Here is a 27,547-nt window from a genome sequence, read left to right on the forward strand (position 1 = left end):
TGATTATACACCTGTTCCTGTTTGCCAATTTGGAAATTATTGGATAACTTCATTCTTCAGAATTTCTTGGCTTTCAAATATGAATACAAGACTCATAGAAAAGCAACTAATTATATTTGGTAGGATTGTAAAAATTGTCAGGCTGACATTTTATTATAACTTGTCACATTTGTTCAATTCGTAGCACGCTTTTGTTGTTAGAGAACGCCCCGAAACAGTGTTAATAGATTTGATCCAGCGGACAAAAGATGCTGTCAGAGAGCTCGATAACCTCCAATATAGAAAGATGAAGAAAATCCTTTTTCAGGAAGCACATAATGGGCCTGCAGTTGAAGCCCAAGAGGAAGAGGAGGTATGAGAGCTTTGGGTGATCATATCTATTCTTTTTATTTTGAATAAATCAATATTGTGAGCAGAGGTTCTGTATGTTAACTTGAGGAAAATTACAGCGCAGTACAGACCCTTTGGCCCTTGATTTTTTTTTGACGTTACAATACTTCTGCTTTATTTCACAAAGGCTGGAAGGCTTTTTGTGACGTAAATCTGAATGTTCTGATATACATGCTAAATTAGTGTTATGTTAATTTAAAAGTTGTAGAATTGTCCTTTGCTTTTGTCAACTGTACTTTGCTAAATTACAAAGAGTAGCATGGCTTCTGATTTAACGTGTTTCATCAAATATTGAATGTTCCTAGTTAATGTAAATGATTTTTACTTAACAAAAAGGCATGCATTGGCAGATAAAGTTTGATTATTCTCTTTAGTCTGTTTTAAAAACATAAAATACCCTTTTGGTGGCTATAATAATTATTGTGTTCTAATATTCTTATCTTCTACCTGAAAGGAACCTGAACACAGTATTGGTAGGACGGGCACGGTTAACAGCGTGGGCAGTAATCAATCTATACCAAGCATGTCTATCAGTGCTAGTAGCCAAAGCAGTAGTGTCAATAGTCTTCCAGATGCTTCGGATGATAATAGTGAGATTGCCATGATGCAGGAGGGAGATCATACGGTGATGTCAAATAGCTCTGTTATTCATCTAAAGCCAGTAAGTCTTTCTCAATTCTTTTATGTACCCTCAATTCACTTAAAATGCATGTGGATATTTTGTTATATGTTCTGAATATTGGGTGCAGTGGAAACATATACTTCATAGATCATAGAAACCCTACAGTGTGAAAACAGGCCCTTCGGCCCAACAAGTCCACACTGACCCTTGGAGTATCCCACCCAGACCCCACCCCCTTATAACCTACCTAAGCTACAGATTCCTAAACACTACGGGCAATTTTAGCATGACCAATCCACCTAACCCGCACATCTTTGGACTGTGGGAGGAAACCAGAGTACCTGGAGGAAATCCACACACACACGGGGAGAATGTACAAACTCTACACAGTTGCCCGAGGGTGGAATTGAACCCGGGTCCCTGGTACTGTGAGGCAGCAGTGCTAACCACTGAGCCACCGTGCCACCCAATTGTGGATGTCTTCGAAAAATCCTGGTCTGTACATTGTTGCAAAAGTGTAGAATAATGAAATACTTTTTTCAAAAGCAATTTTAAGACTTTTCAAAATATTAGCTAGTTGATTTGAGATGTTTCTTTCAATTAGCTACACACAGATTGGAAACTAGGAATTAATGTTATGCCTTAAGGGAGATCATCAGCAATATGTATATTAGAACAAAACAATGTTGTATTATTTCTGTTATGTGATCCCATGTTCCACTCTGAACCAGGCTTCTTTTAACTAAAGTTACATCTGCATCTTCATATTTCTTTTTTTCATTTAATTGGGTGTGCATACTTAAGCTTTTATGCAAAAACAGTACAAGCCTTTACTCAATGTAGCCAATGGCTTTGACCAGGAGATTGAAGTAAATTGTGTGACAAGATGCATTTTTTGTTCATTAAATTGATGGAATGCTTTAGGATAGATCTTTCTCAACTCTGGGCAAAATATGAAGTGTTTTTTATCTGTAAGGCTCTTACCCGGGATGCTTTAATTTTATTGAACATTAGTGCCTTCATCTGAGCAGAGTGATGGAAAGTTTTTATTGTGAAGCCAACCTGATTATAACCTAGAACTTCTTCATTTTATGAACTAATTCACATTATACATACTCGAGGTCAAACAAGTAAGAATGGTTGCATTGATTAGGTGTGAATGTAGCCTTTGCCAGCTTTACAAAAAAGTCAACTTGCGCTACCAAATTCCAGCTCAGGTTGCTGCTCCACTCTCTTCCTCTCTTGATATTGTTTGTAGCAGATTGTGATTCTCTACTTGTAACATTCATAGTGTTAAAACTGCATTGACTGATTAAGTAACTAAAGGTGTATTTCATTAACAATGTCAATTTTATCACTGTCCCAGTACAGTAGCTGTTTCTGTTGCCTGAGTTCTGGATCATTGGTTCATCAAACTTCACTTGTGACCAACCTTGCAGTGTCGGCAAAATCTTCAACACCTAAATACTTGCACTTATTCATTCTGCTGGCTTAATCTTCCTTGTGTGCTAACATTACCTCCCAAAGCTCAATAGATTCCAAACTCCCATTCTCAGTGCAAAGTCTTCCACCCTCTTTTCCCTCCCACTAAATTACTTCATCCTTGCCTCAAACTATAAATGAGGTAAACTGATGGAACACTTTGTGTCCATATTTGAATTTGCAGTTACATCTCTACTTCTTTTTCTGAATTATTCTCATCCTATCTTTATTGTGTTGTTTTTCTTCTGTTCCATTCTTACCTGACATCTTACCTATCTGTGAAAATGATTATTTGCTGAGCTTCTATCCTAACAATTTATTGCTCAACATCCTGTCAACAATGTGCTAGTCTCATGAACTCCATGCAAACTTCAAGCGTAAACTCTTCCTAGTTTAGGCAAATATAAGAAATAATTGCTGTGAGCTGTTTCTGTGCATTACAGTCTTTCAATCCCCCAGTCTTTTTGTCATTTATGCTCCACACGAGACTCTTAGCTGCAACCCCATTATTTCACATCACTCCTGAACATTTACAGCCTTAAACTAGAGGTACCACTTTCATCTGCCAGAAATTCATTACCTTAAGTGATTTTCACATTTTCTTAGCTCATAGTTAGCAGCATTTGATGTTTGAAATAGCCTTCTTCTTTGCTGTCACTTCCTTCTGTTCCTACCTTTCAAGTTGCAGCCTCCCTTTCCCCTCCCTGCCCTTGCAGCCACCCTCTTCCCTCCCCTGCCCTTGCTGCCCCCCCCCCGCCACGCCCGGGCCCGGGCCTTGCCCCCAGCGCCCAGACCTTCCCTTGCCCCCACCCCTCACCTCTTTTGCCCTCGCCCCCTCTCTCCATCCTTTTCTTGTGCCCTTATTTTCATCACCTTGTGGCCTCCCTGCCTCACCCTTCATTCCCAGTACCTTGTGTGTCTTGCCATTTATGCCAATGTAACACCCTTTCCTGGCATGCAGATGGCTGTCTCCAAAATGGTAATTCTTGATGCTTCCTCCTAGTATCAGCAAAAGGACTGCACCTATAATTACACCCCTCACCCAGTTCCTTGCTGTTTCCTTTCATTCTATCTGCATACCAGTTTTATCTGATTTTTCCCTGTAAAATTTTTCCAGGTGATTTGGAGATTTCAGAGGCAGATTCACCCATCATCCATGTAGAATAGAATCCCTACAATGTGGAAACAGGCCATTCGGCCCAACACATTCACATTGACCCATCAAACCGCATCCTGCCCAGACCCACCCCCTCTACCCTATCCGTGTAACCATATATTTTCCATGGCTAATCCACCTAGCCTGCACATTCCTGGACACTATGGGCAATTTAGCATGACCAATCCACCTAACCTGGCCATCTTTGGACTATGGAGGAAACCCACGCAGACATGGGTAGAACGTACAAACTCCACAACTGGCAGGTAACACAAGGTACTAGGAGTGGAGGGTGAGGCAGAGAGGCCACAAAGGTGCTGGAATTGAACCCAGATCGCTGGCTCTGTGAGGCAGCAGTGCTAGCCACTGTGCTGCCCCTGTCTATTTTGCACATTATCCTCCCTTTGCAAAGTGGTAGCAGCATAAGTCCATTGTCAGGCACTATTATCCCATTTAGTTTCTTTGCTGCATTTACCTTGTTAAATGAGTCTTCCTCTACCTGGCAATGGATGGGCTGCAAGTAATTGTAATACAAATACAAGTAATTATCTACTTGCCAACATTTGTGAAATCTTTCCTCTGATGCAGTGATGCCTAATGAAACTGTTAAATAGTGCTCCATCTTGTGGTATTTTGAAAATTCAGAAAATTCAATTTTTTAAGACCAAACCAAATTAGAGTTGTAGTCTCGTTTTACCACCACACTTACTGACTTCATTCTGTAGCTTGGTAAAAACATTGCTATACATGGCTTATTTTGTGATTAATCAAAATTTACACAGGCTTTGTCTCTCTTTAAGATGACCTAATTTAATCATGGTTAATTTGGCATATTAATCCAGGTTACTTGAAATTTGGAGTAAATTGTAGCTGAGTTCTTAAACTGCCTGTCTGTTTTTTATTGAAATTATTGTTGCTCTCATTTTTACTAAGAATCAAAGATAGTTTGGTTTAAATTTTCATTATTAGTGTCAACCCCTCAGACTTTTGAAAATAAATTGGAAATTTAATGTACAGCATTTGGAGTTGTCAGTATTAGGGAATCAAATAAGATTGTGACAGCTTTTTTTTAAATGGCACAGTGACATTTGTTGAGATTAGTATCAATTCATACGAAGTAGTATGAAAGCTGCTTTAAGTTACAAGCCTGAATCTTGATTTTCCAGTTCTTTACAATTGAAGTGCATTGCAGGCAGCGCTGGGACATCCACACACCGATTTGGCTCCATGGATTTTGCTAGACAGTACAGCTCAACTGAAGTAGGGAATTCACTGTGACTGGCCTTGGAGCCCTGCTGCAGTATGAGATTACTGACATCCTCAGTGTTGATGTGAATTTATAGTAGTTTTGATACTTTCTCTGATGCCCTGTGTAAGGGAACCCTGTGAGAGCAAGCGCTTAGGCTAAGTATTGGAAATATTTTTGGGCTTGTGTCTCATTCACACTTGAACTTTTTGCATGTAACAGGAGTCCCTTGGGTATGGTATATTTCTTTGATTATCACACCCACAGATGGGTAGCTCATTTTGTGCTGCTTGGCCTAGGGTGTTGTGCTGTCATAGAAACTAGGATGCATCTGCAGTGGATGAGTACTATTTACTGTTTTGGAAAATAAAAAAACATTCTGCAATTAAAATGTATTTCTATGGCCTTGTTTGAACACTTAATTTTCTTACTGTCTCTATTTGTCAGGATCATGATCACTACGGTGAAGAGGTTGACCACAGACCTAGGGGTTCAGAACCGCAATCGCCACCTCCAGTTTCACGCCATAAGTCACACTACCGAAACAGAGAACATTTTGCCACAATACGTACAGCATCTTTGGTGAGTAACTTTGTTTGAAAGTGAGCTGCAATAGTTTCAATTTCTCCTGTGAAAAATGTAAATGTAATTGTATTTTTTGACGAGTTCGCTAACAAGATAGATGGTGGAGTGAACTTCCATGAGGCAATTGATGAGTATCCACTTGGAGATGTTATGGACCAGACCTACCCCCTCAAAACATGTCAAGGAGGTAGGATGTAGGCTAGCTTCTTATTTTAAAGGCCAGTGTCAGGCATTGCGTTCTGGGTGCAATTTGGTTGATCAATCTATTAGGCCTGAAGCAAAACACACTTCATCCATACTCCTCACTAAAAGACAACAAAAAAGAAGAAATTGGAATAATTTAACTATTATTCTGTTAAGTTTTCCAATAGAGTATTTTACAACAACTGTTCCACTGTAGTAATATCCCATAAAAGCACTCTTGGCAAAGGCACATTCAGTAAAATAATTGTCTCTCAAGCAATTATAGCAGCAGGAATTCTAACACCAGCAATTCTAACACCAGCTTTTAGTTGTAACTAAGAGAGAGATGTAGCAGCTTTCACAATCCCAACAGCTACTGAAAGCTAAATCCTGGTTCATTGGGAGCTTGATCCCACCCATTCAGGCTGCTTTTATTGTTCCAACTTTTTTTAAAAAAAAAAAACCCAAGGTCACAGCTACCTTGACTACACCTTCTCTCAACCACCTCCCTGTGAGAATGCAATCCCCAACTCCCAATTCCTCCACCTCTGCTGCATCTGCTCCCAAGATGGGGCGTTCCTCTCCCACACATCCCAGATGTCCTCCTATTTTAAGGACTGTAACTTCCCCCTTCAGATGATTGAAAATGCCCTCAAATGCATCTCTTGGCGTTTCCCACACCTCTGCCCTCACATTGCCTCCCCCCAACAAAAACAAAAATAAAGACAGAACCCCCCCTTGTACTCACATATCACCCCACCAACCTCTGCATCCAATGTATCATTCTCCGCCACCTACAATCCAACCCCACAACCAAAGATGTATTTCCCTCCCCACCCCATCTGCTTTTCGTAGGGACCACTCTCTCCGTGACTCCTTCGACCGCTCCACACTCCCCACTAACCCCACTAATCTCACCACTCCTGGCACCTTTCCCTACAACCACAGGAAGTGCTATACCTGCCCCTACACCTCCCCCCTCGCCTCCATCCAAGGCAAAAAACAAACCTTCAACATCGGTCATGGGTTCACCTGCATGCCCGTCAACTTGGTCTACTGCATCCGCTGCACCTGATGTGGCCTCCTGTACATGGGTGAGACCAAGTGGAGACTTGGAGACCGCTTTGTAGAGCATCTGCGCTCTGTACACGGCAAACAACAACATCTTCTGGTCGTGAAACATTTTAACTCACCCTCCCACTCCCTGGGTGATGTGTCCATCCTGAGCCTCCTCCAGTATCACAATGACGTCACCCGCAAACTGGAGGAGTAGCATCTCATATTCCGCCTCGAGCCTACAGCCCAACGGCCTAAACATGGATTTTACCAGTTTCAAAATCTCCCTTACCCCCGCCCGCCCCGGCCTCATCCCATGACCAACCCTCCCTCTCATCCCCATCTCCTTGACCTGACACAACCTGTCCATCATCTTTCCCACCTACCCACTCCTCCCACCTCACTGGCCAATCCCCACCACTGCTTGCCTGCACTCACCTATCACCATCCCACCTCCCTTCCCAGCCCCACCCCTCCCCTCTCTATTAATTTCTGAGCTACCTCCCCTCCCCATTTCTGCTACCTCCCCTCCCCATTTCTGAAGAAGGGTGCCGACCCGAAACGTCACCTTTCCTGTTCCTCTGACGCTGCCTGATGTATTCCTAGAGCTCCACACTTTGTTATCCTAGCCCTCTCAAGCTGTTTATTGACTTGACGCAGACCACTCTCTGCCTCTGTCTCAACCTCCCTTTTTTATTTAAAAAAAAGGACAAAGTGCACCTCTTAAAGCCATAGTATAGTCACAGAGATTATTTGCAAAAATGAGACTACACAGAATTGGAGACACCTTTGTGACATACGATGATAAGTCATTCCGATGTGAAGGCAAAACATGGCGATAAAAGGAATGTTCTTTGATTGGCAAGATGTTTAAGGTGACTTTCCCCTCATGTAAAAGTATTTCTCTACAATATTTTAGTAGGCATTTTAAATCATCATCGGCACATCATTGGTAAATTGCCTGTATATTACTCGAGGACAGTTAAGAAGCCTAATTTTTTTAAGAGAAGATGAGTTGGAGAGAGATTTCAGAAACTCACTTTGCTCCGCCACCTGCTGGACATGACTTAAGGCTACATTTTGCAGGATTTTCATTTCATTTTTATTTGACACTTTACATTTTTATGTTACCATTTAATATTAACTTAAAATTGATATATACATGAAAGACTCTGATAGGAAATTATGTACCTGTAATAAATTTAATTGATTTTCTATAATAGTGTTCATGAAGAGTAATGATCTTGCTCTGTCGTCAGATAAAGTAGGTTTAGAGAGCGAGGCACAATGATTGCAGCTTCCAAATGCAATTCAGTCCTCAATTTAAATTTCCATTCTCCCAGTTTTACTTTCTCCAGTCACTCATTTACCCCTCACCTCCCTCGCTTAGTGTTCTCTTGATCCTGTAAATATCCAACTACATAGCTGTTTCTGTAACTCATAGTTTCATGACTATCCCTACACTTTTCTTTGCAACTACTAGCTCAACCCCTGTATTTCCAGCTCCATACCATGTCTTCCTTTATAAGAACATAATAACTAGGAGTAGGAGTAGGCAAATCAATATCTTGAGCCTATTCCACCATTCAGTATGATCATGGCTGATTTCATCTTAGCCTCAAATCCACTGTCTAGTCCATAACCTTTCAATCCAGTACTAAATAAAAATCTGTCTGTCTCCTTAAATTTGCTCAGTGTGCTGGCTTCCAACACACACTCTGGGGTAGGGAATTCAACAGATTCATCACCCTTTGAGACTCTGTTTTAAACCTGCTATTGCACCACAATAGGAACATCAGCTCTGTCTATTTTGTCAATCCCTTTTAATATCTTATGCCTCAATTAAATCTCCTCTCTTCTAAACATGACAGAGCGTAGAGCTAAATTGTTCAATCTCTTTTCATAATACAATCCTCTCATCTCTGGAATCAATCTAGTCAACCACCTCTCAAACTGCCACAAATGCAACTACATCCCTCCTTAGTTAAAAGGGCCAGATCTATACATAGTGAGACATGCCAGGAGCACTAATGCCTTGTACAGTTGGAGCAACACTACCCTAATTTTATATGCTATTCCTGTAGCAATGTATGCCAACATTTTATTTGCCTTCCTTAAGTTCATCTTAATTATCTACAAATATCTCCCTTCTACCTGAATCTAAATAAAAGGAACTACAACGGGTATGAGACAGAAGCAGGATATGATAAATTGGGGAACATTATTTGAAGGGATAGCAGTGGATTGACAACAGCAAACATTTAGAGTGCGTGGAGGAACTGCAACAATTGTTCACTCCGGTCTGACACAAAAATGAAACGGGTATGTTGGCCTGACCATGACTAACCGGAGAAATTAGGGATAGTATTAGATCTAAGGAAGAGTCATATATAAATTGGCCAAAATAAGCAGTAGACCTGAGGACTGGGAGCAGTTTAGATTTTAATTAAAGAAGATAAAGGGATTGATTAAGAAGGGCAAAATAGAATATGAGAATGAGCTTGCGGAGAACATGCAAACTGATTGTAGAAGCTTCTGTAGGTATATGAAGAGAGAAAGATTAATGAAGACAAATGTAGGTCCCTTTCGAAAGAAGCAGGGTAAGTTATAATGGGGAAAAGAGATGGCAAACCAATTAAATACATAGTTCTGCCTTTACAAAGGAGGATGCAAATAACATCACAAAAATGTTGGGGAATACAAGGTCTAGCGAGAGGGAGGGACTGAAGTAAATCAGTATTGGTAGGGAAACGGTATTGGGAAAATGGACAAGATTATTAGGCTGACAAATCACGAGGGCCTGATAGTTTACATCCCAGAGTATTTAAGGAAATGGCCATAGAAATATTGGATTAATTGGTGTCATCTTACGAGATTCTGTAGATTCTGGAACAGTTTCTATAGATTGGAGGGTAACTGATGTAATGTCACTTTTTCTATTTAAAAAAAAAGGTAGAGAGGAAACAAGGAATTATAGAGTCTGTAGCAGGGAAAATTCCAGAGTGCATTACAAATTTAATAGCAGAGCCGTTGTGCAACAGTGACAGGATTGGACAAAGACAGCATGGATTTCCAAAAGGGAAATCATGCTTGACAAATAGATTGCAATCTTTCATATTGATACAGAGTTGATGAGGGGGATCCAGTGGATGTGGTTTACTTGGACTTCCATGATGCTTTTGATAAGGTCCCACATGTGAGATTTGCATGTAAAATTAAAGCACGTGGGATCTGGGTAAGGGTACTGAAATGACTAAAGAACTGGTTGGCAGATAGGAAACAGAGTGGCAATAAACAGGTTATTTTCCGAGTAGCAGGCAGTGACCAGTTGAGTACTGCAGGGGTGAGTGCTTGGATTTCAGCTAATCACCATGTATATGAATAATTTAGATGAGGGAAATAAATGTAATATCTCCAAAGTTTGTAGATAAGACAAAGCTGGATGGGAGGGTGAACTGTGAGAAGAATGCAGAGATATTTCAGTGACATTGGATAAGTTGAGTGAGTGGGGAAAATGCATGGCACATGATATATAACGTGGATAAATATGAGGTTATCCACTTCGGTAGCAAAAACAGGAAGTTAGATTTTTATCTGAGTGGCAATAGATTGGGAAAGGGGGAGATGTGATTAGACCTGGGTGAACTTGTACACCAAAACAAAACAACAATTACAGATGTTGAAGATCTGATATGGCTGAAGAAACTCAGCAGTCTGGCAGCATCTGTAGAGCAGGTTAATGGTGAGTCTAGTGACCCTTTTTCAGAACACCTGAAAAAATTTTAGTTACTGATGAAAAAGTGGTGGGTTGAAAAGTAATTTACCTTTTTTTCCAGAAATTGGGACAACATTACCCGATTGTACAGTCAGATTGAGGTATTTTCCATTACAAATTGTGGACATAAGCTTTTGTAGTAAAAATTATTATCATCGAACTGTGACAAAAATCTGACAACAGCACAGTGCAAATTTGTGTCTAAAAGCCTGATTAAAAGGTCGTTAATATAGACTGGAATCCTGTCTTTAGACTTCCAAGGCAATTGAACATTTTGTCTCCAGTGAAACCTTGTGCGTTCAGGACATAGTAGAGCAACCTGTTCATGCTATCTTAATTGCAGTAAAACTGCTGCACCAAACTATTCTTACTATGAGGTTATCTTTGAACTTGATTTAATATTTGTTTGAAAAACATAATATGTGATGAATTTATTCTAATGGAATGCAGCAAAGATGTCAAGTAGTCTTGTTGGCATAAAAGCTAATTGAGTGAACTCTGTTCAGATATCATACTTTAAGATAGTTACTGGTTCTTATCTTAATTTGCAGTTTAAAAACTGTGGGCACCCATAAATATGTGCAAAGTGTTGAATACTACTGGGATAAATTTTGCTATAGGTAGTTTGAACAAACACTTAAGAATTTTCAGAAGTCATTTTGAGCTTTTCATTGTCGTTCATGGCTATTAAGTCAATACATTGCTTTATATTGTATTTTTCAGGTTACAAGGCAAATACAAGAGCATGAACAAGATTCTGAACTTCGGGAGCAGATGTCTGGTTATAAACGCATGCGACGCCAGCATCAGAAGCAGCTCATGGCCCTGGAAAATAAGCTCAAAGCAGAGATGGACGAACATCGACTACGGCTTGACAAGGAGCTAGAAACACAACGTAACAGCTTTGCTGCAGAAATGGAGAAACTTATTAAAAAACACCTCGGTATAATGGAAAAAGAGGTACCTTCCATAAATACTTGCTTCCTTACTTAGTGCCGTATTTATACTGATTGACAAATTAATGTTTAAGTTGACAGTGCAATCAATATTGTGATCTGGGTAAAAATTACTAATATCAGTGTCTGTAATTGTGGCTTTGCATTGATATTTGGCTTTACAGCAGAATTCACTTTCATGTTGATCCTTGTTGAATAGTTGAAACTGACATAGTCAACCTATTTATTCCTACGAGTTAAAGAAACCTCCCGCACCTCATAACCTGGAAAAGCTGAAAACACAGACTTAATGTGTCATCCAGGTAAAACAACCAGAAACAATGAGCATTGTACTTCCTTCATCTTCAGATAACCATGCATGCTGTATTTGCAATGAGATTAACAGAAAATACCAATAGTAACAGTACATGTTAATTGAAAACCTTTTTCAAACTTGATCCTGTTTAAGAATACAACTTCGGCAGTGGCATGACAAACACACAGCTTGCAATACAAACAGGTTTTGGCTGCACTTCTGGTGAGAATCCTCTCTGATGAAAATCCTAGCTCTAGAGTTGTGCCGACAATGGAAAAGTGTTGGGAAAAATAAATTGCTAAACAGCAGAAAAACCTACATTTATATAGTGTTCTTCATGTTGTAAAATATCCTGTAGAAGTTCACTAGTGTAAATTAGTCCCTCAGCTGAAGAAAGATACGAGGAAAGATTATTAAAAGCTTTCGACTCATGGGTAGTTTTCAAAGGGGATACTGACTGACACTAGAGAATGAGGTAGAGATTTAAGGAAGGAATTTACGAGCACATAAGGACAACAGTCAAGATAGGATAAAGGGTGCGGGTAAGCACTCAAGGCTTGTGGAATGCATAGTTCTCGCAGTTGAAGATTTTGGAGATGGGCAGAGAGCAAAGCTGTAAAGGAATTCAAACATAAAGATTTTAATTTTGTAAATTTGAGGTACTGTAGGTCAGCAAGCACAGTGGTGATGGACGAACAGATAGGAACTTATTTTTGGATAATATGCAGAGTTTGGAAGAGTTGACATTTATAGAAGGTAAAGTTAGGAACACAGCAAAGTGTCTGAAGGAATAGTCAAGTCTGAAAATGATGAAGGAACGTATTTCATAATCAATTTGTTCTTGTGTTTAAGGTGGTTGTCGTTTTGATTTCAAAACCTCAACCATGCTTTTGAATTAATTTTTTCCAAACAGTTCTGAGGTTTTTCCTAATCGCCTCTCTTGTAATCTTCTACCTCCTTACTGTTGCCTGGTACTTACCTGCACTATTTTTATGCCACCTTCTATCAAATGAAAGGGGTGTAGAGACTGAGGGGAGAGACAGCTGAGCTCACGATAGGCTCATTTATGTCATTGAGCCAGTGCTGTGGCACAACCAACAGATGAAAGATGCACAGACAGGTCAAATGAATGCTCACTTTCTACTGCAGTAAACTGTCCCTGCAATTCTAAACAAACTACATTTAATAACTGAATATTGAGCAGGTTAAAATCAGCCTCAACTGATTATGGCTACTACAGGGTTAGATTTTAAGAGGGTAAATTTAGAATTCCTTAGTGTGCACTTTTTTAAAATTGTGCCATTGCATGTCATGTGACATTTTAGAACTCTGGGCATTTGTAACATTATTCCATCGTGCAGAAACTATCAATCTAACTACCGATTGTCATAAAAACTCATCCAGTTCACAAATGTCCTTCCAGAAAAGGAAATATACAGTTTTTACTGATTTGGTCTACATGTTAGTCCATACTCAGAAATTGATGATTGTTAGTTGCCCCCTGAAATGGCCTTGCAAACCATTCAGTTGTGTCAAAACATTCCTGAAAAACTGAGAAATACTAAAACTGAATAGACTGCCCAGCATTGACTCAGGTGCTTGTATCTACAGTGGCACATGCTGCTCAGCCAACCCTGCAAAATCTTCCTTGACATCTAGGAACTTGTGCCAAAATTGGGAAACCTGTCCCACAGACTGGTTGCAAACAGCCTGAGACACTGAATTGCACCTTTTATAGGCAATGTCCCAAACACCACCATTGCCATCCCTGGGTTTGTCCTGTTCCATTGGCAGGACAGAACCATCAAAGTTAACAATCAGTTTCAAGTGGCCCTGGGTATTCTTAACATTGTCATTGGACCCATGAGGTTTCACACATCAGCAAGTGGTCACTACCTGTCTACTGCTTACAAGGCAACAAGTCAAGATTATGATGGAATATTCTTCTTTTCCCTGGTTGAGCACAGTTTCAACATTGGCAATTTCTTCAATCAGGGCAAAGCAGCCTGCTTGATCTGCACACCATTCATTAGCAGTAGACAGTGGCAGTGCTGTGTACCATGCACAAGATGTATTACAGCAACTCGCCAAGCTTCCTTCAGCAACACCTTGCACCCTGACCAATGTCACTGGAAACGATGAAAGACGGAAGGCATGTTGAAACACCATTACCACCCCACCCCAAGTCAACAGCAACAACAACGTAATTGTTCTTTCGGGGTCATTGGGTCCAAGACCTGCAACCACGGCTGTATCTATGGAACGTCATCAGTAATTCGTGAAGAAGCTCACCACCATCACCTCAAGGGCAGTTAGGATTAGACTAGAATTGCTCACCTTTCCAACCACATACTCCTCCCATGAAAGGGAAATAAAGAGGAATTGTAGCAATACTTAAAGTAATGTTACTTTGACCATCATTTTCAGCCTCTGAAGGACTGACCTTTGTGATTCCAGAAAAACAGCTCAGATTACTGGTGGTTTTAGTGAGAAGTTTTATCACTTGAGGGTGGAGCAATGGTGTAGGTTGGTTTTATGAAGCATTCTTCTACTATTGACATTGCCAAAACTTTTTTGACTGCCTAGCAACTAATGTATGATACACATCCATGCACCTCGATAATGCTGTGTGCAAAATGTCTATCTGGGAGAGGGCCAAAAATCTAGCTTTCTTTAAAGGTTCTAAAAAGGAATCTGTTCTTATGTCTCAAAACATGTTTCTTGTCATTTTGTTAAGACCAAAGCAGTTTCTACTGAAGAAAAGAAATTTCAGCAGCACATACAGGCACAGCAGAAGAAGGAATTAAATAGCTTTCTTGAATCCCAGAAGAGAGAATATAAGCTACGTAAGGAACAACTAAAAGAGGTAAAAAGATGCCTATATTCCATTTGCAATAATGGGTAATCATCTTCAGAGAGTCAGCACAAACACAAAGCTAAGTGGCTGCCTCCTGTGTTGGAACTGTTCTGTGATTTTGCTAAAACTTTGTAGATCAGGTCATTTGTATGAAGCATCTCTAAACTACTGGCCTAGTATCATAATCAACACTGTTTTGCAACACATGCATCATAGTGAATTTTCCACTGTTTCAAATTGAAAGACTGACTTAGGTGAAAATCTAGAACTGGTAGCACTGTTTCCTTTAATGTCAGCATGCAGTTAAAAGATCTTTTAAATGAAGTAAAAATATTTGGTTTTATTTCTTCTTTGAGTGTGAGCTTTCTGCCTATTTATTTTCCTTTTATTATACAAGAATCATAAAATTTTACAGTACAGAAGGAGGGTATTTGACCCACTGTGTCTGTACTGGCTTCTGAAAAAGCAACCCAGTTAGTCCCACTCTCCAGCCCTATCTCCATAGCCCTCTAACTTCATTACTTCCAAATATACATTCAGCTCTCTTTTGAAGCCGTCTATGGAAACCACTTCCATCACTCTCCCAGGCAGTGCGTTCCAAGTTCTAACATCTGAGTAAAGATGATTATCTTCATCTCAATACCATCTGTCTTGCTGAAAATCTCTGAAATTGTGACCCCGAGTTACTGACATAACTAATGGAAACAGAATATCCTTCTTTACCCTGCCAAAATTATTCATAATTTATCACCTCAGTAAGGTCACCTTAATCATCCCTGCTCTAAGGAGAATAAGCCCAATCTCTCTAATCTTTCCTTGTATCTAAAATCGTATCATTCTAGTCAGTTTTGTTTGAACTCTCTCCAGGGCTTTAACACTTTCCTTAAATAAGGTGCCCAGAACTGAACACACTGCTCCAAATGTGGTCTGACCAGTGATTTGTAGAGGTGCGGCATCTCTTCTTTGCTTTCATGCTGTATGTCTCTATTTATAACCTGAAGGATCCTATAAGCCAAGCCGCCTTAACCACTGTTTCAACTTGCCTGGCCACCTTCAGAGAATTATGCATGTCAATGCTGAGGTCACTCTGCTCCTGTACTCCCCTCAAAGTTGGACCAATGAGTCTGTATTGTCTTTCTGTGTTTCTTTTCCCAAAATGCATTACCTCTCATTTCTCTGCATTGAAATTCATTTGCCAGGCATCTGCACATTTGGCCAACTTGTCAGTGTCCCTCTGAAGTCGCTCAGTGTCATCCTCTCAATTCATTATTTTCCTTAGTTTAGTATCATCTGCAAATTTAGAGATTTTGCCCTCAACATCCATCTCCAACTCATTTATGTAAATTCATATAAATACAAGTTATATATTATCTAAATGTAACTAAATTAACTGTACACAGCTTCATTTGTGTAGACTACATAAGGCTACCAGAACTGATCTGATTCATTTGTAAAGAGGCTGAAAAGGATATAAGCCAAAAAAAGTAGCTTTCTGGACTGCCAAAAGACTTCAGGGTTTTCAAAATGTGATGTAAACCAAACAGTAATATTTATGGCCAAATTACCACCCCAGCAATTGCTGTATTCTGAATAGAGAATTTATACAATGTTCGCCAGACTTAAATTATTCTGTCAGCCATTATTTTAGTTCAGAGTCCAGAAAATTGACATTAAATTTTTAAAAGTAAATTAAATCATAGATGCTTATCTCATAAATAAAAGTTCAAATACATTTCAGTCTAAATTGAAAAGGAAGATGACACAAGACTATCTAATGCATATGTACTCGTCTTGTTTTTGCGTGTATCCCCAGTTAATGTTAATACCTGTGAAAAGTTAGAAAGACCATGGCAAATTTCTAGAAAAACTTTCAGAATATAATTCATGACTGCAGAAAGCTTCTCTACAAGTTTCCAGAGTATTCAAGCATGTACTTAACTGCATCTATACTCATGCTTAAATTATTCCCCAAGTTTCCCTCTGTTAGATTAAAAATAATCATCCTAATTGACCCCTAACTTGACCTCTTTTACTATTCAGTGTCTGTGTGTCAACAATGTTACCACCTTCCTTCTAAAATTTATAATTTACCCTTTTATGTTTTTATTGTTGCAAATAACAACCCTTCCACGAGGAATCTATATCTTAATCCTGTCCTTTTTTTTGTCTTGAGTTTAAACACAGAGTAAAGAACATAGAACAGTATAGCACAGTACAAGCCCTTCGACCCACGATGTTGTGCCGAACTTTTACCCTAAACCTAAGGTCTATGTAACCTCCACCGCTACCTTATACTATCATCCATATGCCTATCTAATAGCCGCTTAAATGTCCCTAATGAGGCCGACTCCACTACCCTCTCTGGCAATGCGTTCCACGCCCCTACCACTCTGAGTAAAGAACCTACCTCTGACGTCTCCCCAATATCTACCTCCTTTCACGTTAAAACTATGTCCCTTCGTAAAAGCTACCTCCACCCTAGGAAAAAGTCTCTGGCTGTCCACTCTATCTATACCTCTGATCATTTTGTACACCTCTACCAAGTCACCTCTCATCCTTCGTCGTTCTAAAGAGAAAAGCCCTAGTTCTCTCAACCTTTCCTCGTAAGACCTTCCCTCCATTCCAGGCAACATCCTGGTAAATCTCCTCTGCACCTTTTCCAACGCTTCCATATCTTTCCTGTAATGAGGTGACCAGAACTGGACACAATACTCCAAATGTGGTCGAACCAGGCTTTTGTATAGCTGGAGCATAACTTCACGGCTCTTGAACTCAGTCCCTCTATTAATGAAAGCTAACACACCATACGCCTTCTTAACAACTCTATCCACCTGGGTGGCAGCTTTCAGGGAACTGTGAACATGAACCCCGAGATCCCTCTGCTCCTCCACACTGCCAAGAATCTTTCCGTTAACCCTGTATTCTGCTTTCAATTTTGTCCTTCCAAAATGAATCACCTCACACTTTTCAGGGTTAAACTCCATCTGCCACTTCTCAGCCCAGCTCTGCATTCTACCAATGTCCCTTTGTAACCTAGAACAGCCCTCTGCACTGTCCACAACGTGACCCACCTTCGTATCGTCCGCGAACTTGCTAATCCACCCTTCCACTCCTTCATCCAAATCATTTACAATATTCCCAAATTTCCCAGTATCTCAGTAGCATAAATTATTGTCCCAGCTCTTACATAAAAATGGTTTTTAACCTTTTCTCATAAATCCAGAAACCGATCAAATTTATCAACACAGCTGCCCAGTCTTAAGACCTTACCTAAAATCAGGATGTACACTTAGTGGGAAATTCATAATGTAAATCTTGTCTCTAGCCATTACTACTTAGCGTTGAAAATATACTGACATCATTGAGTGCAGGAACCTGAATGTTGTGTACAGACTTGTATCAGTAAAGACTATGAATCTGATTGTAGTTTCTAACATGAACAGTACAACCATAGCTGCAAGGGTAAATTAAGAGAATAAAGAATGATAGATTATATGATTTTTAATAAGTTTAATTGTTGCCGTAGAACATGTTACATAACTTGATGTTTTTTATTTTCTTTTGACAGGAGCTGAATGAAAATCAGAGCACTCCAAAGAAGGAGAAACAAGAATGGCTTTCAAAACAGAAGGAAAACTTCCAGCACTTCCAGGCTGAAGAAGAAGCCAATTTACTGCGGCGGCAGCGCCAGTATCTAGAACTGGAATGTCGACGTTTCAAACGAAGAATGTTGCTTTCACGCCATAACCTTGAACAGGATCTGGTACGGGAGGTACGTTGTTTAATGAATATTCTCAAAATGAATAGCGTATGACCGTGTAATCATTGTGTTTAATCTAGTACAGTTTTGAGAAGTTGAATATCTGTACATGCTGAGAACAGTATACTTCTTGAAGTAAATGAAAATAAAGAAATTGACCTGACGTAATACTAGGCCTGTACTGTTGCTGTCTATGGATAAAGGCAGTATTAGGAAAAAACAACTGCTCACCTTCAAAATGAGCAGCCATCTTCTGTAATAAGAAAAATGGGAATAATGTTGGATTTCATGCTGCATGTCTTGCCAGTTGAACACTAGATAATTTATATGATGCCCTCACATTTTACAGTAGATATTATTTGTTTTAGGAGCTAAACAAGAAGCAGACACAAAAGGATCTGGAGCATGCTATGTTGCTGCGCCATCATGAGTCCATGCAGGAACTAGAATTCCGCCACCTCAATACTATTCAGAAAATGCGTAGTGAGCTAATTAGACTGCAGCACCAAACTGAGCTTACTAATCAACTGGAGTACAATAAACGGAGGGAGCGAGAGCTGCGGCGAAAACATGGAATGGAAGTCCGACAGCAACCTAAAAGTCTAAAGGTACTGGTGGTTCTTTTGAAGTTAAAAAAATTAAAGTAGCCTTTTGTTTTTCTTTTGGTTTTGTCTCTGTGTGTCTCCCTTTGTCTTCCTCCACTACACCTGCCCCTGCCGCCATGCATCTAAGAGAGTGACTTGCATTAGATTGTTGTAGTTGTTACACTTGCTGTTGTGTGGTGGTGTGCAAAACTGGGTTAATGAACAATTCTGTTCCTTCACTCGAGCTCTTTTCCTTGAAGGCACAGCTAAAATTGTAAGTTTTCTTTGTTATGGAATGATGGAGATGAGAATTTGTCTTGCCGTGGCACAAAGCTACCTAATTTAGAGTTTTGTAGACTGTAGTCAACCAGAATGCATTTTATATCGGCTTCCAAAACTGAAAATTTAACCGATTTATGCTCTTATCGATATATTTGTCTAAGCGGCTTTGGTTTTCCAGCCTTGTTGCTTTTTATTTATTTGTTTCATTGGGTATGCATAGTATGCCTAATGGCCTGGCATATCCTCCACTCAACTATTAGCATCAAGCCGTGGGATTAGCCCTGGTTAAATAGCGAGAGCTGGAGGGCATGCTAGGAGCAGCACCAGACGTACCCTAAAATGAGGTGTCAGCCTGGTGAAGCGACCAAACAGGATTTATTTGCATGCCACACGGCATAGGCAGCGAAACAGCTAAGCAGCTCCACAACCAATGGATCAGATCTAAGCTCTGCAGGAGTTCCTATGCCCAACTACCTTCAGTCACTTCATCAACGATCCCCACCCCCAAAACATTCATAAAGTCAGAAGGGGGTATGTTTGCTGATGATTGTATAATGTTCAACACCTTTCATGACACCTCAGAACTGAAGCAGTCTATGTTCAAATACAGCCATATCTGGATGTCCAGGCTTGGGCTTACACGTGGCAAGTAACATTTACTCTACATAAATGCCAGGCAGTGTTCATATCCAATTAGACACAAAAACAGAAATTGGTGGATAAGCTCAGCCGGTCCAATGACCGTTCCTCAGAACGGACCCGAAACATTAACTCTGATTTCTCTTCACAGATGCTGCCAGACCTCCTGAGCTTTTCCAGCAACTTCTGTTTTTGATTCTGACTTACAGCATCTGCAGTTATTTCAGGTTTTATCCAATAAGAGACAATTTAACCACTGCCCCTAGACAGTGGTGTTACCATCACTGAATCACCCACTATCAACATCCTTGGGGTTACCATTGACCAGGAACTGAACTGGACTTGCCACATAAACACAGTGGCTACAAGAGCAGGTCAGAGTTTAGAAATAAACTCACCTCCTGACTCCCAAAGCCTGTCCACCATCTACAAAGCACATGTCAAGAGTGTGATGGATGGCAGCAGCTTCAACAACACTCAAGAAGCTTGATGCCATCCAGGACAAAGCAGCCGGCATGATTCACCCTGCATCCACAAACATTCACTCCCTTCAATACTGACATTCAATAGCAGCAGTGTGTATGATCTGTAAATTCACAAAAATCCTTAGCACCTTCCAAACCCACAACCCCTTCCATCTAGAAGGACAAGGACAACAGCTACATGGGAATACCACCAGCAAGTTCCGTTCAAGCCATTCTGACATGGAAATATATCACCATTCCTTTGCTGTTGCTGGGTTAAAATCCAGGAATTGCCACCCTAATAGCATTGTGGGTCAACCTAGAGCATGTAGACTGCATTGGTTCAAGAAGGTAGCTCAAGGGCACCCAAAGATGGGCAATAAAATGCTGCCCAGCTAGTGACGTCCACATCCCACATCCCCTTCAATCTGAAGCTGTGCCCCCAGGACTTAGTCTCTCTTACTAGTGGAAACATGTTCGCCATGTCCACTTTTTCCTAGAGTTGGAGGTAGCTTTTACGAGGGGGCATAGTTTTAAAGTGAAAGGAAGTAGATACTGGGGAGACGTCAGAGGTAGGCTCTTTACTCGGAGAGTGGTCGGGGCGTGGAATGCATTGCCAGAGAGGGTAGTGGAGTCGGCCTCATTAGGGGCATTTAAGCGGCTATTAGATAGGCATATGGATGATAGTATAAGGTAGCGGTGGAGGTTACATAGACCTTAGGTTTAGGGTAAAAGTTCGGCACAACATCGTGGGCCGAAGGGCCTGTACTGGTCTATGTTCTATGTTCTATCCAGGCCATTCAGTATTCTGTGAACTTCACTGAGATTCTGCATCCTCTACCCACCCCTGCCTCCTCAACACTACTTGTCCCTCCACCTATTTTTGTCATCTGCAAACTAAGCCACACACCTTCAGTTCCTTTGTCCAAATTGTTAATGTATAATGTAAATAGTTGTGTTCTGAACTCTGAACCCTATGAAACTCAACTAATCAACAGCTGCCATCCTGTAAAAGATCCATACTCGCTGCCTTCTGCCAGTCAGCCAGTCCGCTATCCATGTCAGTACCTTGTTCGTAACACCATGGGCTTTCATCTTATTTAGTAGCTTCCTGTCTGGCATCTTGTTAGAGACTTCTGGGAAATTCAAATAGATCCCATCACATTGTCTGTCCTTTGTCTAACTTGCTCATTACTGTCTCAAAGAATTGTAACACTTTGTCTGGTATGACCTTCCCTTGAAGCCATGCTGACTCAGCTCTATTTTACTATGTACTTGCAAGAACTGTGCAAGCTCATCCTTAATAATGAATTTTAAATTCTTAACAGCTACTGAGGTCAGGCTAACCAACCAATAATTTCCTGACTTCTGCCTCCCTCCTTCTTTAACTGAGAGAGTTACATTAGCTATGTTGCTGTTATATTTAGAATTCTTTCTCTTCAATGTTTTGGTTTATTTTCCTGTGTTAAGGTGACACCAGAGAGTGGCAACACTATAAAACACTTTTTACTGTGTATTTTTTTTAACAAAATGCACGTGATAATAAATAATTCAAATAAATTTTTCAGTCCTCTTGGACCCTCCCTGACTCCAGTGATGCCTGAAAGATCACCACCAATGCCTATTCAATCTCCTCTGCTATCTCCTTCAGAACCCTGGAGTGTAGTCCATCTGGGTGGTTTACCCATCTTCAGACTTTTCAGCTTTCCCAACACCTTTTCCTTGGTGAGAGCCTCTACACTCACCTTTACCCCCTGACTGTCTTGGAATTCTGGTATGTTCCTGGTGTCTTCCACGATGAAGACTGATGCGAAGTACCTGTTCAGTTTCTCTGCCATTTCTTTCTTTACCATTACTCCTCCTCCAGCCTTGTTTTTCAGCAATCCAATGTCCACTCTTGCCTCGCTATTACCTTTTTATGTGTCTAAAAGCCACTTGCAATCTTACTTTTATAGGACCAGCCAGCTTAGACTCATATTTCATCTTCACCCCCTTTTTGTTTATTTTAAGTTGTCCTTTGGCTTTTAAAGGCTTTCCAATCTTCAGCACATTGTATGCTTTTTGTTGTGCTTTCTGCTTCCCTTGTCAGCAATGGTTTCCTCATCCTCCCCTTAGTATGTTTCTTCTTCCTTGGGTATGAATTTCTGCTGCACCTCCCAAATTACCACCCCAGAAGCCCTTGCTGTTGCTGCTCCAGTCCCCTGCTAGGATCCCCCTCCAATCAACTGTGACCAGATCCTTCCTTAGGCTTTGTAGTTACCTTTACTCAATTGTAATACCATTCCATCTGATTCACGCTTCTCCCTCTCAATCTGTAGGGTGAATTCTATCATGTTGTGGTCACTGCCCCCTTGGGGTTCCTTCACCTTAAACTCCCAAACCAAGTCTGCCTCATTAGACATCACCAAATCCAGAATTGCCTGTTCCCTAGTGAGCTCCACCACAAACTGCTCAAAAAAAAATTCCCGTAGACATTCCACAAATTCTTTGGCTTGAGATCCACTAACAACCTGATTTTCCCAGTCCACCTACATATTGATGTCCTCCATGATTATTGTAATTGTGCCCTTCTTACATGCCTTTTTCTATCTCTTAATTACTTTCTGCTTCACATCCTGGCCTGTACATAGCTCCCATCAGGGTCTTTTTCCCTTTGTGGTTCCTTAGCTCTACCCACACGGATTCTACACCTTATGACCCTATATCGCTTCTTGCTATCCATTTAATGCAATTTCATGATGAGGCAATCCCACTCTTTCTGCCTATCTGCCTGTCCTTTCGATAAAATGCGTATCTTTCTAAATTTAGTTTCCAGCCCTGATTCCCTTGCAGCCATGTCTCTGTGATGCCGGCAACATCATACCTGCCAATTTCAATCCGTGTTGCAAACTCATTACCTTGTTTCGTGTACTGCATGCATTTAAGTACAATATCCTCAGTCCCACATTGACCACCTCTGCCATGTCATTGTTGTTCCCTTGTATTGCTGTGCCTGAAGGTAGATTCCTGACCCTTTCCATGCTCTGTCCTTTTAGTGTTATGTAAATATTAAACTGTCCTGAGGTCCCCTTCCATTAACATTTCCCATGCAACTAAAACCCCTTACTCACAAACCAATAATTAGTTTAAAGCCCCAACTGCAGCCTAATTAGGTGATTCAGTCAGACTCTGGTCCCACCATGATTCAACTATTCCATCGGAACAGCTTACTGGTACCAATGCCCCATGAATTCTAACCCAGTTCTCCCTCGACAAAACCTGAACCACATGTTTTCCTCTTTTAATCTTGTTGACCCTATAACAATTGGCTCTTGACTCAGGTAGTAATCTAGAGGTTATTACCTTTTTCGTTCTGTTTTTTTAATTTAGCTGCTAGCTGCTCACATTCCCTCAGCAGAGTCTCTTTCCTCTTTCTACCTATATTGTTCATACCTATGTGGGCCACAACAATTCAATCTTTCCCCTCCCACCGCACATTCTTCTGCAGCCCAAATGAGATATCCTGAACCTGGGCACCAGGCAGGCAGTATAGTCTACGGGACTGTTGATTCTGGCCAGAGCAAACAGTATCTATTTCCCCTGAATTTGCTGTCCTTGATTACAACTACATTTCTCTTTTCTCCACCCTCTTGATTGGCTCCCTGTACCACAGTGCTGTGATCAGTTTTCTCATACACTCTAAAGTTCCCTGGTCTCATCCACACAGGAAGCAAGAATCTCAAACCTGAGAGACTTGAGGTCTGAGACTCCTTCAGCACTACTTCCTGTATCCCTCGACCTGCCTCACGCATAGTCGCATCCTCTTGTCCCCGATTACTGACTGAATCCAAGATAGTTAATCTAAGGGTTGTGACTGCCTCCTGAAACAGAATTCAGGTAACTCCTCCCCCTTGTAGACAAACAGGAGGCTGAAAGAACACAGCAAGCTAGGCAGAATCTGGAGGAAAGGAACAGTCAACATTTTGGATATTAGCCTTGTTCAGGACTGGATGTGGGGGTAGGGAGGTGGTAGTGGAATGGTGGTGACAGGTGGACACTGGTAGTAGGTATGACCTAGTTGGTCGATGGGATGAATCAGGCTGGTGGCTGGAAGGAAGGAGGTGGGACTGGCAAGGGAGCCGGGGGAAGGGTGGGAACGTTATTTGAAATTGGAGAACTCCGTGTTGAGTCCTCAGAGCTGTACAGTGCCCAGGTGGAAGATAAGGTGTTGTTCCTCAAATTTGCATCACGAGTCACTGCGACACTGGAGGAGGCCAAGGACAGACATGTTGGAGGGGGACTGGGATGGGGAGTTGAAATGGGCAGTGACTGGGAGGTTAGGCTGGTCGTTACGGGCCAGTTGGAGATGCTCGGCAAAACGGTCACCTAGTCTACGTTTGGTCTCACCGAAGTAGGGAAGACCACATCGGGAGCATCAGATGCAATAGACTAGGTTGGAGGAGATGCAGGTGAAGCTCTGTCTCACTTGGAAGGACTGTTTAGGGCTCTGAATGGAGGTGAGGGAGGTGATGTGTGGGCAGGTGTTGCATCTTTTACGATCACAGATTAGAGTGGGGAGTGTGGTATGAACTAAGGAGCAGCAAAAGGAATGGTCCTTGCAGAAGGCAGAGAGGGGTGGGGAGATGTGGTGGGGTCTAATTGGAGTTGGCAGAAGTGTTTAAGGATGATACGCTGAATGCAGAGGCTGGTGAGGTGGAAAGTGAGGATAAGGGGGATCCTATCTTTATTATGTTTGGAGGGGGATGGTGGTGGTAGTGGTTAAGAGCTGTGGAGCGGGGATTGGAAAAGGCACGATGGACGGCAGTCTGGATGGCGGGGGTGTGGGAAAAGAGCATTGATGGCAAAAGGCAACATCCAGCATCCTCCCAAGCATCCCGGATGTCCGCCTTTTTCAAACAACACTCTTTTCTTGTGAAAAATGCAACACTCCAGATGCTGCCTGGCTTGCTTTGTTCTTCCAGCCTCCTGGTTGTCTACCTTCGATTCCAGCATCTGCAGTTTTTTTGTCTCTAACTCGTCTCCGCCTCCCCACCCACCCAGACTCCACTGATGTGTTGCAGTGTTTAAACCTCACACTCCATCTCATCAACTCTGAAGCCAAAGTTCCTCATCAAGCAACCAATGCTTGCTACAGATGTGGTCACTATGAACCACAATGCCCACCAGCTCCCTCATTATTCAGGTACAACTGACCCTGCATCTCTGAGATAGAAAGAACTGCCGATGCTGGAGTCAGATAAAAAAAATGGGAAGCTGGAGGAGCACAGCGGGCCAGGCAGCATCAGAGGAGCAGGAAATTTCTGAAGAAGGGTTCCGACCCGAAACATTAACTTTCCTGTTCCTCTGCTGCCTGGCCTGCTGTGCTCCTCCAGCTCCACACTGTGTTATCTCTGACTCTAGCATATCTGTTTTGTTTACTTAGCTCTTAATTTGTTTTTTAAAAAAATTCTACTGGTCTTTTAGTTTTGTAATCTAAATATTTCTCCTATTTACCTTCAATCTGAAAGTAACCTATAATAGTCAAGTTATCAGCTATTTCCAGCCAATAAATTTGCAATATTCCTGTGTCACTTTGTTTTGTGCTAAATTCCCAATCCTGGGCTTCAATTTTTCCTGTTTACAAATATCTTGCAAACTGTGGGCCAAAAATCAAGCAAAAAGCATCTCTTTGCCTTTGCACCAAATTCCCAAATTCCCACATTCCCAGAGTCCCCGAGCTATATACTCACTCGAGCTGTGTCTCACTCCAGATATATCTCTTTCATGACTGTGCTAAGCTTACTTACAGTTTAAAATGTCAAGGCATTGCATCGTTGAAAATAAACTTAAAATTCTATAACTGAAGCCTCCCTATGGTTTCTGTAAGATTTTTTTAAGTTGGTAGTTAGAAATATTCCTCTTAGATTTTTGATCTTAAATAAAGTGTTCCTCAACTTTTGGATAGTAAAGTAATGCCAAAGCAAATAGCATTCTTGCCCTCTAAATATTCCTCAGAAGTTATCAACTCGAATAAAAACCACTATATTAGGTTTAATTCCAGTGAGTTAACTTCCAGGAGAAGAAAAGTGTTTCATTAAAGCTGTTCTCAGTAGGTCACTCATTTATGCCTGTGTTGTTGGTATCAGCTAGATTTCTGATGAAAGAAAGGAGCAACTCTGTTTGGTCAGTGTGGGACAGAGAAATGCCAAATGTCTTATGATTTTTTTGATTTATGCAAAATATTTGTATTGACTGTGCTTCTTCCTTTGATTTTCACAATCACTGTCAGTTTGTTTGGAAAGTAACAGGCCTTTAGAAATATTATTGTGTGGGAGAACAGACAATTCATTTGAATGAATAAACAAGTTCTGTATTTTAATTGTAATGGATATTTCATTTTGAAAGAAATATTTAAAACTAAAGTGCGGAGTATAAATATATTTTACAAGTATGTTATCAGATTATCTCTGCTTACATTTCTATCACAGAAACTTTTAAAATTCAATCTTTAACGTATATCGTTCTATTCTGTGGAAACTTAGGAGTGTTGATCGCTACAGTAGTGTTTGAAACAAGTTTTATGTATTCTCTAGTCAAAAGAATTGCAAATCAAAAAACAATTCCAGGACACTTGCAAGATTCAGACAAGGCAATACAAAGCACTTCGCAACCACTTGTTAGAAACTACGCCCAAGAGTGAACATAAAGCTGTGCTGAAACGACTGAAGGATGAGCAGACACGAAAATTGGCCATACTTGCTGAACAGTATGATCATAGCATAAACGAAATGCTGTCAACTCAGGCAGTAAGTATACAATTAAATTTTAACAATCTAATTTGGTTCAGTTGGGTGAATAGCTCCTTACATGGATTTTGTGAATGGTTATTGTCTAGCGAATGGATAGATTGGACACCAAGTATTGAAGCTACATGACATTAAGAAAGGACAAGAAAAGTTGGAAGGTTAGCTCTGATTTAGTCATATTAGCACAATTGGGACAGATGTCCTAAGTTCACAAAAGCAGGATGTAGAAGAGACAAAAAACAAATTACTGGAAAAACTCAACAGGTCTGGCAGCATCTGTGGAGAGAAAGCAGAGTTAATCTTTTGGGTCCACTGACCCTCCTTCAGAACTGATTTATAGCTAGGAAAGGTTAGTATAAATGCTGAAGATGGGGTGGGGATAGGGTAGGGAGGAGTAAATGATGAGAGAAGATGGAACCCAGAAAGAGAA

The 27,547-nt window shown here is 40.8% G+C and overlaps 1 protein-coding gene across 5 annotated transcripts in view; it reads left to right on the forward strand.

Moving 5' to 3' along the window:
• The window catches only part of taok1a (TAO kinase 1a), a 163,478-nt gene that overhangs the window by 121,795 nt on the left and 14,136 nt on the right, over nt 1-27,547 (forward strand). For all 5 annotated transcript variants that reach the window (XM_048612459.1, XM_048612458.1, XM_048612460.1 and 2 more), the window contains 8 exons: nt 185-352; nt 845-1,051; nt 5,344-5,478; nt 11,219-11,455; nt 14,484-14,612; nt 18,172-18,375; nt 18,732-18,971; nt 26,905-27,117. In XM_048612459.1, the coding sequence (XP_048468416.1) occupies nt 185-352; nt 845-1,051; nt 5,344-5,478; nt 11,219-11,455; nt 14,484-14,612; nt 18,172-18,375; nt 18,732-18,971; nt 26,905-27,117 (1,533 nt within the window). The remainder of the gene's footprint in view (nt 1-184; nt 353-844; nt 1,052-5,343; nt 5,479-11,218; nt 11,456-14,483; nt 14,613-18,171; nt 18,376-18,731; nt 18,972-26,904; nt 27,118-27,547) is intronic.

Source organism: Rhincodon typus, chromosome 26 (genome assembly GCF_021869965.1).
Source record: "Rhincodon typus isolate 14 chromosome 26, sRhiTyp1.1, whole genome shotgun sequence".
Lineage (NCBI taxonomy): Eukaryota > Metazoa > Chordata > Chondrichthyes > Orectolobiformes > Rhincodontidae > Rhincodon > Rhincodon typus.